A 17,149-nucleotide genomic window follows, 5' to 3' on the forward strand; every position below is an offset into this window, starting at 1 on the left:
ATAGTAAAGGAATTATTTTCCTAATTTCATTTTCAGACTTGCTCTTTGCTAGTGTATAGAATACAATTAATTTTTGTATATTGATCTTGTGTCCTGCAATCTTGATATACTCATCTACCAAGCTCTTGCTATGGTCTGAATTATTGCATCCACCCCAAAATTCATGTTGAAATCCTAACCCCCAAGGTGATGATATTTGGAGGTGGGAATCTTTGGGATGTCCTTAAGTCATGAGGATGGAACCCTCATGAATGGGATCAGTGCCTTACAAAAGAGGCTCCAGAGAGATCTCTAGCCCCTTTCACCAGGTAAGGATACAACAAGAAATCTGGGACCCAGAAGCATGCCTTCACCTGATCATACTGGCAACCTGATCTCAGACTTCCAGTCTCCAAACTGTGAGGAATAATTGTTGTTGTTGTTGTTTTCCATAAACTACCTGTCTGTGGTAATTTTGTTGTAATAGCCTGAATGGGACTAAGATAGCTCTAATATTTCTTTTGTGGATTCCTTAGGATTTCTACATACACAATCATATCATCTGAAAATATAAGTGATTGTAAGTAATAGAATGTAGTAACTCTTGAAATCAGGCTCTCTCCCACTCCCCAGGATTCATTGTTGTTGCTGTTTGTTGTTTCTTTGTTTAACAGTGACTTTTATGAACTAATTCAATAACGTCTGTATTTTTTGTTGTGTGTTGCCACTGAAATCCCTGCTTGGTTAGTTTAGTGGTCAGCTGATAGCTGAACAGTGATTTCCTTAAACACTTGGAACCAATAAGTCTATCAGTCTTTGCCAAGGGGTTCTGTATAAATGTTGGGGCACACCTTCAGTACTCAGGCAGTTGACAACTGGGCCTTAGCCTTTACTTCCTGCTTATGCGGAGGCTGATGATCAGCCTGAGGTAAGAGCTTACAGTCTTCTCAGATTCTTCCTGGGCATGTAGAAAGCCCTGGGCATGTACAGAGCCCTGTGCATGCTTTTGGCCTTCTAGATTCCCTGTACTATGTTGGAGCTTTTCAAAGCCCAAAGAAAATCTCATTCCCCTGTGTTCAACATTTTGCTTGCCCCAACTGCTATCCTCTACTTCACGCAGCCACAAAAATAATCAATTGCCTCTAACTGTTTTCAACAAGGCTCTTCACACTGGGCAGCTTCCAATCAGGTCAAATAAAGATAGCCTTGCAAGTGGGGGTCTCCAGGGTCTGACAGACAAGTCAAATAATGACATTTCTCTGGGTATTTGGCTCTGAAAGAATTCTAATCCCATTCTACCCCCTCCAGGGGCTGCTAGATGGCTGGTTTTCACTGTAGTTGCAGGCTGTTGGTTTTTAAGTCTTCTATAGAACTGAAGAGGGAGGATGAGAACAGGGCAAGTTACAATATCAGTGTTTGTTGTTCTTACAGAGATTCAGCCTTTTTCTAGAATAAACGCTCCCCAAACTGCTGCAAGCCCTCAGTTAATTTTCAAAGTTCTAAAATATCGGTTCTGGTTATTTTTGCCAATTTCTCGTTGATTTTATGGAGAATTTTCAGAGCTCCTCACTCCAACATTTTTGCTGATATCCTACCATGTACTCTTTGGTTTTTTAACCTAAAATGCCTTTCTATATCCATTCCCACTACCCTGTTCAGATGTTGCCTCCTAGATGTGGGTGTGGCTTTCCTGAGGACACTGTCTCCTTGCTACTTGCTGTCCTCTTTCCCCTCTAAGTCCAAGGAGGCCGTAACAAAAAGAGAGGTAGCAAAGAGGCTTTAAATGCTTTACAGCTAGGGCTCCTGATGACGCCAACTACAACCTCGGGGTGATTGTAGTCATTAAATGTGAATAATCAAGAGTTGGACCTATTTTTAGAGTGCTGTGCTCTGTCCTTAAAAGAATAACTGATAAAGTTGAGAATATCACAGTTTTGCCTAGTGCTTAAGGATACACGTGTTGCAGTGAAACCACGTAAGTTCACCACCTCCTAGCAGGGATAATAATGGCATATATACAATCTATAAAGATTTTGGGGAACAATTCAAATAAAATCCTTAGCACAGAGTCTGGCCTAAGCACTCCATACATAGTTGCTGGGATTTTCATCACCACGGTCAGAGCACCAATGCCTCGTAGAAATCCCGTATCATGTGTCCAAGTAGGAAGGGACCTCAGAAATCTGCCAATTCGGGAGCCTGGGTGGCTCAGTTGGTTAGGCGACTGCCTTCAGCTCAGGTCATGATCCTGGAGTCCCGGGATCGAGTCCCACATCGGGCTCCCTGCTCAGCCGGGGGTCTGCTTCCCCCTCTGCCCTCTTCCCCCTCTGCCCTCTTCCCTCTCGTGCTCTCTGTCTCTCATTCTCTCTCTCTCAAATAAATAAATAAAATCTTTAAAAAAAAAAAAAAGAAATCTGCCAATTCAATTGCAAATCCAGGACAGTAACTCGCTTTACCTCACACCCCTATTAAATGAGGTCCAGCATGTGTTTTCATACTTCTAAGCACAGGGAGTTCACCATCTCAAAGGCAGCTCATTGTGCTGATGAATCACCCTCATTGTTTTCTTCCTTCTGTGAGCCCCAAGTCTTTCTTCCATTTTTCCCTTGAGCACTTCAAAATTGAGCTATTATCATTTTTGCATGACAACTCTTCCATTACTGAAGGGTTTGCAAAATGCTTTCCAGCTCTTCTTTCTGGCTCTGGGAAAGAGGCTGGTACTTTCCATCGCACACCAACTTCCCCCCCCACCTCTAGCTGCCACTGCCTGAGGTGTCCTACTAAAACCTTAAAGGCCTAGTTGGAAGAAATAAGTTCCCTTTGAGATACAAGAGATCTATTTATCTCTTTTCTACCTCCCTTCCCATGACAAGTGAATCCCTGTTCTGTGAACACAACCAGTTAAACACACACATGCATACACACACACACAGAGAGAAGAGTTGCAATTTATTGGTTGCTCTTTGGGGAAGATGATACAGAACATAATTGGGATTAAAATCAAATTCTAGTTACAGATTCATAAAACTTTGCTTTAAACCAAATTAACTTTTGTGAGACTATTAAATCGCCTCTCATCCTCATACATAACAAAGTAACTCAATCATAGTCTATATAATCCTCTGTTGGTTTTCAATGATTAAAGCACACATAATACATAATGCAGTTGATATTAAATATCCTGAGAATGACAAATCAATAGAACTCCTTCCACTCTTAAGCATTAACTGGTCATTTAGACATGTTCTGTACATACACTTTTCATTTTAGATTTTCTCCTTAAAAGGACTTGTGAACTATTCATTATTATCTGCTATTTGTATACACACGTCATAAGTCTTCCAAAATAACATTTAAAATATCTCTTCATATTGCTTCAGAAATGTTAACCTTTAAGGAACATTCGATTAAAAAAAAGCAAAAGCTCAGATCCTGACTCTTGTAACACATGTTCAGATGTGTCGAGATTTTATTATTTCCCTCTGACCTGATAAAAGCCTCCAACAACATACAATGTGCCACTTTCTTCTTTGCTCAACTCAGAGGAAGTCAAATAAAGGAGAAAAAACAAATGCTCAAAATCACAGTGACCAAAGGATTTGAATTAATAATTACATTAAATAACCATAACTTTTTGTTTAACTATTCACATTCCACACAGTGGAAATCATCGTTTCCTCCAGATTTTTCACTTACATTTTTAACTTTGAAGAACCACAATAACAAAAAAACAACTCACAGACTTGCAGGATGTGTGTTTTTCTCTTTTAATGCCAAGCACAAAGCGTACATCATAAAATTCATATCTGGTGTTTGGCATTATTTTAACAGGAAAAATTGAGATCACAAATATCTTGCCTTAAAAAAATTCTACTATAGTAATGAAAAAAACAAACTTCTTCATCTGTGACTCCAATACAACATGTAATAGACATGGCACTTTCAATAAATGTTGGGAGACACACCATACTTTGCTAGTCTTAATTTAGGCAAAGTAAGAAAAGCAGACATTTCCCTCTTTGGTTAGCGCTGGTTTTTTTGTTTGTTTGTTTGTTTTTCAGGGTAGTTAGGCTGTTGATTATCCCAGTGAAGTTAATTTTGAGGAAATTCTCTTTACTTAAGCCAAATCCGACTTACATGCAAGATTGTGGTACAAGCTACTAAAAGAAGATTACTGCTGCCAACTTAAGTCATCTCTTTTTAACAAAACTGAATGCTTGTGGCAGAGTTAAAACAACAAGAGAAATTCAGTGTCTGCTGGTTCTAAATGTCATTTTTCCTCTTCTAGTGTGGTTTTACATGTTCAGCTCCTTCCCCTTTCTTTTCCTCTCCCCCACCCTCAAAATTCTAGCTTAGTATTTGTGTGCTTAATTAAATCCATTCTGTGCTTTATTGTTGGAGGATGTGGATGATAGAAAGATTTAAGGCAGGGGCATAGAGTGTACACGAAATACACGGACTGTGTGTTCGGACAAATTTGTCTCGTGTGGAATCATCAGTAGTGAGTTCAAAAGTTTCAAAACTCGACCCAATATTTTGGGTGTTCAAGATAACTTCTGCCTCAAAGCACGGTTCTGGCTTAGCTGTTAGATGGGAGAGCGCTGCACCAAAAAAAAAAAAAAAATACAATAAAAGCAGCCTCTTTAGTGCAGTGCTGGCGCCTGGATGGGCAACTAAAATGCTAGTCGATGGTGCTTGTTTCCCATATCACATGTGACTTGGCTAGCAAGGATGAGAAGGTACAAGGCAAAAAAAAAAGTGTTTGGGGGGTGGGGATGGGTTTACATAGAAAACCTCAGGCTTGAAGAGAACAGGTGAGCCAAATCCAAAATGCAGTAAGGTCCACCTGCCCTGCACTTTGGCCATTAGATAAATCCTAAGCAGGGATGGGAAGGAGCCCGAGTTTAATCAGAGGAGGGGTCTACCAGTAGGTTCTGAACAATTACAATGTTACCCGAATCCCACCACCAGTAGAGAGACAGCTAATGCACCCAAATGTCTGGATTTTTTTTTTCCCCAAATGCTCTGATTTCTTAACTGGGATTTCTCATTAGACCCTGAGAAGGCAAAGGAAGAAGGGGAGGACACATCCTTTATACCTCCTCCCAGGCATTAAACTACTCCTTAGCCAGAGGCAATCACCTTTCTTTCTTCTTCTCTTCTGCTCCCCACCTCAGTCTCCTACCAACAGCTAAAACAAAAGGACCCACAATATACTTCTAGCTCAAATAAAGCAGTCCCTCAACTCCCCCATCTTAGCCTGGTTCTTCACTGCCAGGGACACTCAGCAGAAGCAGTTATAGTAAGGGTTGTGGCTCTCAGAAGCATTACACAGAAATAATGAACTGGGAAAGAGGGGATTACAACCAAGCAAAAGGAAAGATATGAGGACCTTCTGCGTATGAGGTGTTTGTTTACTTCCTATCCCTGCATAGAGTGCTCTGAACTACATCTATTTTCTGTCTGAGGGGCGAAGTGGGGGGTGGGGGTCGTCTTGGTTTTGCTCACTCATGGGGTTCTGAAAATAGGAGTGGTCAATGTTTATGTTTTAAGTTTGGTGTCGGGTTACAGCCAATTTCAGCAGCTCACAGTGACAGCCAAAGTTAGTGATTTTTTGGCAATTTCATTTCTCCTCTGTTCACTTGGTTTTGGTTAAATACCAGGGAAAAACTCGCTGCAGCATGGGTCGCACTGTGTTTTGGGGTTGGCCTTTCAAGACTCTGCAGGTCTCCCTACGGAACTTGTGCTGTGCCCAACTGGTCCTCCTCCTCCGTCCCTCCCTCCATCCCCTCCTGTGTCCTTCTTGCCCTTTGCGCGCCCACCAGGCTCCCGGAGTCGGGAGACCCTTCCCAAAATAAGAAACAAGTCACGTCTATGGTCAAGTGAGCTAATTTCGAGTCCCTGGCAGAGAGGGAATTAGACCGAAATAGTCACTGAGATCCTAAGAAGGGATGGGCTGTGGAAGAGAGGAGGAGGAGGGGAAGAAGCAAGCACAGGTGGAAATACCCTTTCCAAGTAGAATGCAGCACTAAAACAAGGTCTCTTGCGCTCAGAGTAGCCTCTTGCGTTAACATTCATTCAGAAGGGAGAGTCTGGTCCCCGGAAGGGCACATGGATTACACCGCAGAACCTGACCGCAGCCCTGCCTCTTTTCACGTGCCTCCCCCCGCCCCCCCCCCCCCCCGGGTGTGGGCCTTCTGTGCCAGCCCCATGGAAGCGGATACGTTTGCATAATAGGAAGTGCCCTCCTCTGGCGTCTGCAAGCCCCCAGACACACATTCACACTCATGCACACAAACTACGCGCTAGCAGGCTCCTGTCAGAAGGCAGCTGGCGGTTCTTCTTGCCTGTAGGTTGAAGCCAAGTAAGAATCAGGTCGTTTTAGGTCTGGCTCTGGGCCCGCCCGGGGCTGCATCCCTAGGACAGGCTGGGTGTGCTCAGCTTAATCCAAATCGATGGATATGCATCGACACTGCTTGACTCGTGTGACCCTCTTCTTCTTGGTGGGCGGCTGCAGTTCGGGGCAGTTGAGTGTGACCATCATGGTGGTGAACTTCTTGGGCTTGCAGAAGGAGCAGGACTGAAAGGAGCCTTCCTCCTTCCGGATGTGCCTGGGGATGTAGAAGGAGTTGCACTGGCCGTAGCAGAAGCGGTTGATGATGGTGCGGCTGTTGCAGCCCTCCTCGTGGATGGTCTGCTTCAGCGGCTGGGTTTTGCACCAGTCTCGCTTCAGGTATTTGCGCTCGGTCACGTGCAGGGCCTCCTGGCTGGACTCCAGCACCTCCTCCCCGGGCATGGCGGTGCCACGCCCTTGGCCACGCCCCCGGTTCCTGGAGCCCGGCTGCTGGGGAGACTGCGTCTGCTCGGAGTCATTGTGCTGGGCCTTGTCTGGTGGGGGGATGGCACCTTGGGAGCCCTTCTTTTTCCCTTCGGCGGTGGGCAGCAGGGTCCCCAAGAGGAGAAGCAGGGCTCCCACAGTGTAGGCGGTGCGGCTCATGCTATGGGAGGGAAGCACAGAGAGGGGAGACACAGAAGACGGACAAGTCAATTCAAAAATTAATAGCAGCTAACATTTTATCAGGCACTTGTTAAACACTCTGTGTGAGACATTTCATTTCCTTCTCACAATATCTCTATGAATCAGGTGTTATTATTCTCATATCCCCGCCCCCCCCATCGTCAAGCCACGAAGTACCTTGCCCAGGGTCACCTGCGAATAAGCCAAGGTCTGAACTCGGCCAGGCCCTATCTCTTCATGGCATGTCCTCCCACCGGAATTCCTTCCTGGCTGCTGACACCAATCACATCTGAAGTTGTCTTATGGTCACTTAATTGTATTCGTTCTTGTATTAGGCCCAATTACCTTTGCGCCTCTCTGGGGAAACCCAGTTTTCTATTTAGTTCTACAGCAAGACAAATCGGCCTCACTGTCCAGGCTTCATCTGCCAGGAAAGGCTCCCAGTCTCTTTTTCTCCCCAACTGGCCTGAGCGCTTCCTGAGTTGTGCCTTGTTGGGGTGGTTGGATGATTAGGAGATGTTCGCTGATACCGTGCATTGCAAGGAAACCTCTGGAGGAGACGGGCAAGCAGCCGAGGGAGGGAGAGCACTTAGCAGGAGCAGCACTGGATGCAAAATCAAGACTGAGTTTCCAGTCCAAGTCTTGGGGCAATAACTTGCTATCTGACCTTGAGAAAATCACTTTGCTTCTCAAGAAATGACTTCATGTAAGCCCGGGTACAAAGACCTCATCTCCCCAGATAGGCTGTTCAGATCAAATTTGAGGTACAAAGGAAAGCAATTTTAGAACTAACCAAATCTATGGCAGGATTGCAGACAGAATGAGTTACCTTTCCAGAAAGATCACATTAACTCCTAAGACTCCTGGACCTCTCACCTGTTCTCATTTCTAAATGGGCATAGCTATTTTTTATATCATTCATGATATCGTGATATACATTTTTCTACTTTTAAATGGTGAAACAGGTCATTCACCAATGTGTGTGTATCTGTGTATGTAACATCTAGGAGGTAGAAAATGGCACAGGAAAACAGGTATGTGCAAATATTTACACTAATAAATGCCATGGACATGTAGAATAAATTAGTGATACTGAATTATTGTGGATGGGCCTGGAGTTAGACATGGGTCAGAAAGGCAATGAACAATGGCAAAAAAAATTAGGTAAGTGGGGAGGCAGAGGGAAAACTAGCAAAACAAACAGGAAAGCAAAGATGGAAAGAGAGAGAAAAATGGAGTGAGGAATGTAAATCAGAGAAAGGAGGCAGAGTGTTAAGGGAAGGTAGAGAGGACAGAGGAGGAAGAGGAGAAGCCGGAGCATATTTTTGAAGAGTGCAAGCATCACGCTATTGAGATTCTCCTGACACAGTGCCTCTCAAACCTCAATGAGCAGATGATCACCTGGGGGCATTGTTAAAATGCAGATTCTAATTCAGTAGGTCTGCCTTTCTAACAAGCTTTGAGTAACAAGGCCTGTAGCACTTGCAACCCTGGGGCACAGAAAAGAGTTATTAAAATGTGGAAGGATTTTCTTTTCAAAGAGTGCAATTGCAAACGCACAGCCTCCCTCTCAGGCCATCTTACCAAATCTGACCTGAATCTTGAGGCTTCCCCTACCCCCAGGCCCCTGGTTCTGAACCCATGCCCACCATGGTTCTGAACCTAAGGCACTGCTGGGAATTACCCATTTCCCTCCTCTCTTTTGTATGCCAGCATTACATATAATAATGTACAATTTAATAGTAACCTCATCACATCCCCCCAAGGAACTATACAAGTTGGCATGATCCGCTAAAGCAATTACCTTTCAAAGACAGAGGCCCTGTGGAATCTACATTCTCTAAGCGACAGTCCCTGTAAGTAAAGACTATGCAACCCTAAGGATAATGTCAAATTAAGATAATTAAATATTAAATTTAAAATATCCTTAAATGGCACCATTTTTCCAATATTAACCTAATACTTTGGGGCAAGTTCAAGTTTGGAACTGATAATGTGACATTTAGCTCCTGTTCTTTGGACTGTAGACTCCCTGGCTTTTGTCAGTTTATGTTACAACATCCCTGTTCTTTAAACAGAGCCTTTTTTGCCTCAACAACAAAAAAATTAATTTCCTTGTTTTGTCTTTAAAAAAAATCACTCATGAGAAAAGTCCAGTTATAAAACAGGGCTGATTTTCTCCAGAGACCAGGATAACTTGAGCCATGACAGTTCAGTCTCCTAGGCAAATATATTGTGAATTTGAGAAGCTTTTACAAATTTCTGCTATTTATTCAATTGGGGGCCAGGATCTAAACTAAAATTCAGTCTCTGCCCATTTCAAAGAGGAGCATGAGACAGCCGTAGGCCTACACCCACAGTCTTCCCTCCTCCCTACTGAAAATGGCCCCAAGGACAATTCAGCCCTCCCAGAGCAAGACCCTCTGAGTCCAACATCACAGAGGCTAATCTGAACCTGACTGGGAAAGTACACTGTGTGCATAGGACAGTTCATGTCATAAAGCCACCCCCTCCCACAAACATCTGTCCAAAAATTGGCAATTTCCTTTCTCCAGGCCAACATGGGACTCTTTTTATGCTCAACTTTTCCTTCCTGGCATTTTCACATCTGTCATTAAATAAATACCTAGTGTGAGAGTCATGAGGACTTATTCATCACCTTATCCTCAGTGCCTGGCACAGAATAGGTGCTCTTCTGTTAAATGAATGCTTGTTATGGACCACACTGATTTACAGAGGCTCCGTTTTCGTTTTTAAAATGCCTTCACATGTGCCAATGAGCAGCCGAGCCTAACATAATCTTCTTTTTTTTTTTTTTAAGATTTTATTTATTTATGTCAGAGAGAGAGCACAAGAAAGGGGAGCAGACTCCCCACTGAGCAGGGAGCCCGATGCGAGGCTCCATCCCAGGACCCCGGGGATCATGACCCCAGCCAAAGGCAGACGCTTAACTGATTGAGCCACCCAGGCGTCCCCTAACACAATCGTCTTAATTTCTGACTTACAGTATAGCAAACTCTTAGCCTAGAAGTACCTTAATATTTGTCTTTCTTTTTCTAGGAAAACTTCAGATAGCCACTATTTTTTACCTGGTCCCATGCAGAATGCTGTGGGTTTCATTTTCTAATTGAAGCCATTGTATTCACTATGGCAGAAACCAACAATAAAGCAAGCAGTAAATTCAAAATTAGTCAACTGTGGTTTTCAGTTTTAATTTGGACAGACTTCCTGTTCCTATGGGAGCGTGCGAACCCTGTAAGCCCAAGGGGTCTGGAATGACAGGCTGTTTTCTTATTTTTTGGTTTTTTAAGAAAAGTAAATTTTTCTCAAAATAAGGTTTATTAGGTGTGGAAAATGTTTTAAAATGGTTTTTCATTTTTTAGAAAAGCCTACTTTTTAAGATCTTTAGTGCTTATTGTGAGGCTTTTGACTCTTTAAAACTTGTAACTAGTTATTTGGAGAAAAGTAAAAACCAACTTAAGGAATCTCAACACAGACCTCAGCTTAAAGAACAGTGGTACTCTGAAGGGCTCTGCATATTCCACATGAGTAAGAGTTAGAAGGTTGAGAACTCTAATAGTTCTAGAACCAGGGCTCTGTCAAGTCATTGTGGTCACCCAACCTCCCACCGCACACACACACCACAGACTGGTCATGATTACTCAGTGAAGAAAAAGGGACTGTTTTGTTCTTGAAATCCCAATTGTATTGCCACCAAATAATTTGCACTTTGTAAATATCACAAGCACGCAGGAAATCATGAAGATGTAAATTTCTTTTTTTTTTTTTAAAGATTTTATTCATTTATTTGACAGAGAGAGAGAGAGAACAAGTAGGCAGAGAGGCAGGCAGAGGGAGAGGGAGAAGCAGGCTTCCCGCTGAGCAGGGAGCCCGATGCGGGGCTCGATCCCAGGACCCCGGGATCATGACCTGAGCCGAAGGCAGCGGCTTAACCGACTGAGCCACCCAGGTGCTCCCGAAGATGTAAATTTCTTGAGACAATTCTTTTCCATATCAGCACCTCACAGAATGCCCCATTATCAAAAATCAATCCAAATCTTAATCAAACCTCAGGTTCCTATGAATTATCCCTCATGCCCAACCATGAGCTGCAAACATTTTTGGTAATTTGCATTCATGAAATGACCCACTCACATCATTGAAGATGAGCTGCATTTTGTGGGTCCAGAGTGCATCAGGACACCCAAAAAAGACCTCCCTTTACACTCATTTCAGACAACATTCTTCTTTTCAAAATTTGCCTCAACTTCTCCTTAATGCATTTCTGCTTCTCCAAGTAATGTGATATTTTCGTGGTGAGCTTTCTCTGCAATTGCTCTCCATCAGCAAGACCCACCCACCCCTACCTTTTTTCCCTTTACTACTGTCCTCCCCCCAATCCACTTGTCCCAGAGCACATAGACACTCTCAAAGCAGTTCTTCTCTACCTGATGCTTTCCTCTACCTGATGGTTTCCCATAGTGATCAAGAGAGATAGCTTATCCCGCACCTCTGTCCTGTGTAGGTCATGGTGATTTATTCCAAACTTCACAAGGCTCTACGAACATAATCATCTAACTCTAGGGAATCAGAAATAAAAATGCTCTGTGTGACCTGTATCCAATATTCTCAATGTCTTTGGGCAAGTTTAGGTCAGCTCCTTTTGGCACTCTTCTTGCTGTATTTCTCATTTTAGCTAACCAACCTGCTTATAATCAGTTTAATGGAGTGCTGAGTGGGAATTACAGTGAATTGACAATGGTCAGCAAGCCAGATGTCTATGCTTGAACATCTGATTGACTCCTCCTGATGAATTAAGTTTTAGAAAGACGTTCAACAGGCATGACATCAAATTATTCTCCCAGTAGAAGAAAATAATTAAAGTGACAGCAAATGCTCTAAATGCAGGCCAGATTTTAGAATAATCTCCTCCTTTTTCTCAGAACTAAATCTCTGAGAAGAGAAAGGTTATTTTTAACTTGATCTTGAATTTTTAAAAAGATAGCTTTTATTTTTTTTTTTAAAGATTTTATTTGACAGAGAGAGAGATAGCAAGAGCAGGAACACAAGCAGGGAGAGTGGGAGAGGGAGAAGCAGGCTTCCCGCAGAGCAAGGAGCCCGATGCGGGGCTCGATCCCAGGACTCTGGGATCATGACCTGAGCCGAAGGCAGACGCTTAACGACTGAGCCACCAAAAAGATAACTTTTAGAAGTTAAGTAGAGAATTTCATAAGAATATACTGGGTCGATTTTTTTTTTTCCAGACAAGTTGAACCAAGAAGATAAGAAGAATTACTTGCTGGCAAACTAGTAGAGGATAAAGTCTCATCCTGTATGAGTTGCAAGACCCTAACTACAGCCACCTTATTCAGAAGACCATTCAAGCTAAATCTGGCTGGCCTCCCACATCACATAGTACAGAAAGGAAACCACCAGGTAGTTAAGTATCTCAGAAGCTCTATGCTCACTGGAAGATTTTTTGCTGAAGTGAATGATTGTATACAATTTTCGAGGTCAACAGGAAACAAGTTAGAAAGTCATAAATATTCACTGAGCAGTGCTACTGAGAGTTAATCTATAGGTTCTATATTGTGATGCAAGATGTGTGCTAGTCTGAATTTGGGATTTAATTTCAGAACCACCTTGTAATATATCTGGTGCTGTATAATGTTACTGCCTCTTCCAATACCACCACCAATAATCAGAGTTATCTATATTTTTGAACCCTTAGCATGCATGGCATTGTGCATAAATCAGACCGTATTTTATCATTTCTTTTTCACAATAGAACATGCGGTAGATAATATTGTCTTCCTTTTATGGATCAGGGAATCCAGAGTCAGAAAAGTTAGGAATCTGCCCAAGGTCAAACAGCTCCTCAGTTGGAGAGTCAGGGTTGGAGACCCATTCTACCTAGCCCCCAAACGTGTCTTTAACCACTGTTCTATGGACACCCGGCACAGTACTTAATAAGGGATGCGTGGACTTGTTTCTAATGCAATACAGTTTGAAGAATATTGTAAGTCAAATAATTATCTAGTTTGTATCTTGATGTTCACATGTGAAAAAAAAAAAAAAAACTTCTGTTGTCCCAGGAATTACTGTTGTACTTTGCATTTCTAAGAGCATATGTTAAAACTAAAGAAAATTCCTTGCAGATGTAAGGCATGGGCTGGTAACACTTGCCTAATCTGTGCCTTTCAGTTGGATGCTACAGTTACCTCCCCAACACCACCCCCCCCACCCGTACTTTTCTTTACATAAAAGCGTTAGGTTTTCCCACCAGTCCTTAACTCTCTCTTCTAGGACATGCTCCACAGCTTCACTTTTGACAAGCATTTCTTTGGAAAGGGGTCGTGGCATAAAATTTCTTGGCCTTATTTCACTTGTGATATTTAAACATTAAGACCGAGGGCTTCAGTTTAGAAGACAAGGCAGGCAGCTCTGATTCAAAGATGTGAGGACACAGTAGGTTTCTACTCTTCTCTGTCTAATCATTCCCATAAAGACTGTGTCAGCCAGCTAGGATTTCCTATAGATGGTGGGTTACCAAAACATTTCACTCAAAATGGACTTTTAAGAAACTAGGAAACCTGTAAAATTACAAAGTTTACAAAAGACTTTAATTCCTACAATGACCTGAGGGTTAAATACACACACACAGAGCAACTATGGTTCTAAAGAACGCTTCAATAATTAGTTAATACTACAATTGGAGAGTGCAATTTATCCAGTGATAGCAATGAAATCACCTACTGTTGTAGACTTGCGTGGGCCAGGGAGATGAGACCGTAGTTTTCTTAAGATCTTTCCCTTGTTGCTTTGAAATGCCCATCTCTTCAAGGCCCCTAGGCCCCCCTTCCAAAAAAAGAAAAAAGAAAGGAAAGGAAAAGAAAAAAGTAAAGAAAAGAAAGGAAGGGGTCGGGGCTGAAAAGCCCTGGGGTGAAAGAAGACTCCTCACCCTGGGATCGGGGTTATCTTAACCTCTTCTCTGCTATTTATTTAAGTTGTGTGTACAGCCAAAAGGAAGCCACCACTCTGGGGTCCCTGGGACAGCTTAAATCCCCGTGACCCACTTAACAATAGATTGTTTTAATCAACTCGTGTCCTGGCACCATCTCGAAGGGGAACATAAACAGACGCGCACACCGCTCGGATCTGCTTTTTCCAGCGGGAGATCCAATTACCTACCAGCGGTCGGCTCTCTGCCCTTGTATCATTTAAGGAGAGATTTTAACCCCTAACGTCGAGGCTTTATTTCTGTGTAAAAGTGCTGCGATTCTAAGTCGACAGAGGAGGAGAAGGCGGCAGCCGGATTCAACCCGGGGACCCATTCGGGCAATCTCCGGGAGCGCGAGAAGGGCTTCACGGCAGAGGCCCGGTCACCGCCTGTCTGCCCCCCCGCCTCGCCCGGTGACTGTCGCCAGAGCCCCCCGCGGGGAAACACCCGGCTGGGGCTGCCCCCAAGGCGGAGCTGGGGTCCGAAGGCAATGCCAAGCCAGAGCAGTGGCGCGTCCGTTCTTATCGCTCCGGCCGGCAAGGTGACAGCCCCTTCGACCCCGGGCCTGGCGACGGGGTCAGCGAGGCGGAGAGAGAGAACTGGGGACGACCGGGGCGTCTGAGCCGCCAGTCCCGCGTCGTTCGTCGCCAGCGAGACTCAGCGAGGGGGGCGGGGGCCTCTAGGACACAAATTAAGGAGTACCGGGGAAACGGAACCCGGCGGCTTGGCGCTGCCTGGCCCCCGGCCGTCCGCACTTCAGCGGAGGCGCGCGTGGGGCGGGGAGAAGCCTAGAAGCCTGCACTGAGCGCCCACGCGTGCGCAGCCAGCCCGCGGATGTGTGCGGTGTTTGTGGTGTGCGCACTGCAGCCGCCCCGACCGCGCACAGCCCTTCAGCTGACCCGTTACCCGACGCTCCGGTTTCCACCGCGGCCAAGCTCCGCGGCTCTGTTCTAGCCCGAGTCTCCATCTCACCTTGAGGGCGAGCCAGTGGACCCACGGCTCATTCTCCGGACCCTCCAGCCCACCGCAGGATCACTCTTGCGACTCCGACGGGAGCCCCCGGCCGTCCCGAGCCCCAGCGCCCCGCTTCAGACACGTGGCACCCCCTCAGTGCGGCTTGCTGCTCCCCACCGCTCCCGCGACGCGCCCACCAGGACTCCGCGCCTCTGAGCTGCCGGCGCAGCTGGCACACGCACCAGGAGCGCGTTAGCTGGGCTCCCGGAGGTGGAAATGGGAGGCGGGGCAGTAGCTCTCGCTCTTGACATCCTCCTTCCCAGGCTTTCCCTGCGGACCGCGCAAGGTGAGGTTACGGCAGCCAAGACCTTGGCGGGAAGAACCCTGGATTTTTCTGCATAATTCACCCTAGGGAACCGGGGCCTCGATCTGCGCGCCTGGAGGGCTACCGCGCGTCTGCACCGAGCGGGACGCGGGACGCGGGAGTCTTTTGCAGGGGAGCCCCTGCGCGCTCTCTCTCTCTCTCTCATTCCCTCACTCACTCTGACGGGAGCCTCTGCACTCACCTGTCAGTGCGGCGGGTCTTCGGGGCTTGCGCTCTCGACACCGGGCGCCGTGTGCGACCGCGGCCCGAGCCGCCCCGGCTTGGCGCGGGGTCCGCCGGACAGAGAGCACGGCTCTCGCTGCACACTGGGTCGCCCGGTCCGCGGAGGGCGCACCGAGTGCGGGGCATCGCGCCGTCTCCCGTTTAAATGCCGGCAGCCGAGCCGGACGCCCGGGGCCGCGCCTCTCCATTGGCCAGGCGCCGCCGCCGCCGCCGGACCCGCTATCCGCCCCCTTTCCCGGTACTGCCCCCGCCCCCCGCACCCCTCCTGCCTCCCCGCGGGGTCCCCTCTCCGCCTGCCTCGCCTCTTTGTCTGCTCCCCCCGCCCAGGCCGGCTGGGAGAGGTCACCCCAGGGAACCGCGCCTGGAATGCACAGCAAATCACATTTTCCGCTCCCGTTGGAGGGGGAAGCGCGGGAGGAAATCCCCCCGGCTCCCGGCCCCTCATTCCTCCTCCGCCCCAGGCCTGGGCTTTTCCTCTCACCGGCCCCGCTTCGCCTCCGTTGGCCCCGCAACGCGCTCGGTCGCAGAGGCTGCCCTGGAAAGAGCAAGATCTCCGTGGGATCTCGACAGACGAGGCGATTCTTGCTCGGTGGCGGGAGCGGGACTGCAGGATGCTCTCGTTGAGCGGTGGTCGCCGCGGCTCTGGCGCGGCTCGGCCCGAGGCCCCCAACTTCGAGGGCGCTGACCCCCGCGCCCCCGTTAACCCCGGCGGACTCGCCGGCCGCCAGCAGGAGCCTGTCTCCAACATGACACCCTCCTCTCCTCGCCCGCCTCCGGTTCTTTCAGCTCAGATGCTGACGGCCTCGGCCGAGAGTGTACGGAAGGGAGTAACGGAGGGGAGAATAAACCTAAAAGGACCCTCACAAGTCCAGGTTTCCATTTCTAAGCCATCTTTAAACGGGAGAGAACAATAGCTATGAGCGAAGAGGCTTTCCGTAGGATGTTCAAGATGAATAAATGAGGAAAATAAAACGTCAGGCGAGGAAGTAACTTCCCAGAAATAGAAGACAAAAACCCCCCGTTTGTGAAAAGCCGGCGTCACATTCTGTATTTATTACCGAGAACCCAATGGATAGTGGTGAACATACTAAGCGCATAAATATTTTTCGAAAGATGAGCGAACACTTTCATTTGTTCTCTTAGCTCGAAAATGGGTTCCTCAAAGAAGCCGTAAATTCTGTGTGTCGAAGTTATAGCCCGTGCAAAAATCAAGCCGGCTGCAAGGTCTGCAGACCGGCTCCACCAGCCAGGTCAGATGATGACTTGGGGGGGGGGGGGGGGGAGGTAAGGTTATAGAAGGAAATTTGAAGGTGCCTGTACTCACTAAAGTAAAATAAACAAAACAATGAAACCCAACAAAAGGTATTTAGGAAACAGTCCTGATTTAAGCATTTGACTAAGAAAACAAAACAAAACCCCAGAATAGCATGATTTTTTTTCTCGAGGCAGTCATTGTGGGGAGGCGGCAAGAAACACTGAACACCTACTAGATATTCTTAAGAACTTGAAATCAATTTTTCAAAATAAATGAAACAAGGAGGAAGTCTGCATTAAATCAATAGCTAGAGAATCTTCATCACCGGAATGCATT

At 46.2% G+C, this 17,149-nt stretch overlaps 1 protein-coding gene across 2 annotated transcripts; it reads right to left on the minus strand.

Moving 5' to 3' along the window:
- Positions 1–6,178: 6,178 nt before the first annotated feature.
- GREM1 (gremlin 1, DAN family BMP antagonist) lies at positions 6,179–14,991 on the minus strand. 2 transcript variants are annotated; one of them, XM_021695572.1, is made up of 2 exons: positions 14,970–14,991; positions 6,179–6,977 (listed from the first exon to the last, which is right to left on the minus strand). In XM_021695572.1, the coding sequence occupies exon 2, from the start codon at positions 6,974–6,976 to the stop codon at positions 6,422–6,424; it is 555 nt and encodes a 184-aa protein (XP_021551247.1). In that variant the 5' UTR covers position 6,977; positions 14,970–14,991; the 3' UTR covers positions 6,179–6,421. The 2 variants fall into 2 exon arrangements, with proteins under 2 accessions (XP_021551247.1, XP_044774127.1); XM_044918192.1 differs by lacking the exon at positions 14,970–14,991 and having other exon boundaries at positions 6,179–6,739; positions 6,950–6,976.
- Between the last annotated feature and the right edge of the window lie 2,158 nt (positions 14,992–17,149).

This window comes from Neomonachus schauinslandi, chromosome 9 (genome assembly GCF_002201575.2).
Source record: "Neomonachus schauinslandi chromosome 9, ASM220157v2, whole genome shotgun sequence".
Classification (NCBI taxonomy): Eukaryota; Metazoa; Chordata; class Mammalia; order Carnivora; family Phocidae; genus Neomonachus; species Neomonachus schauinslandi.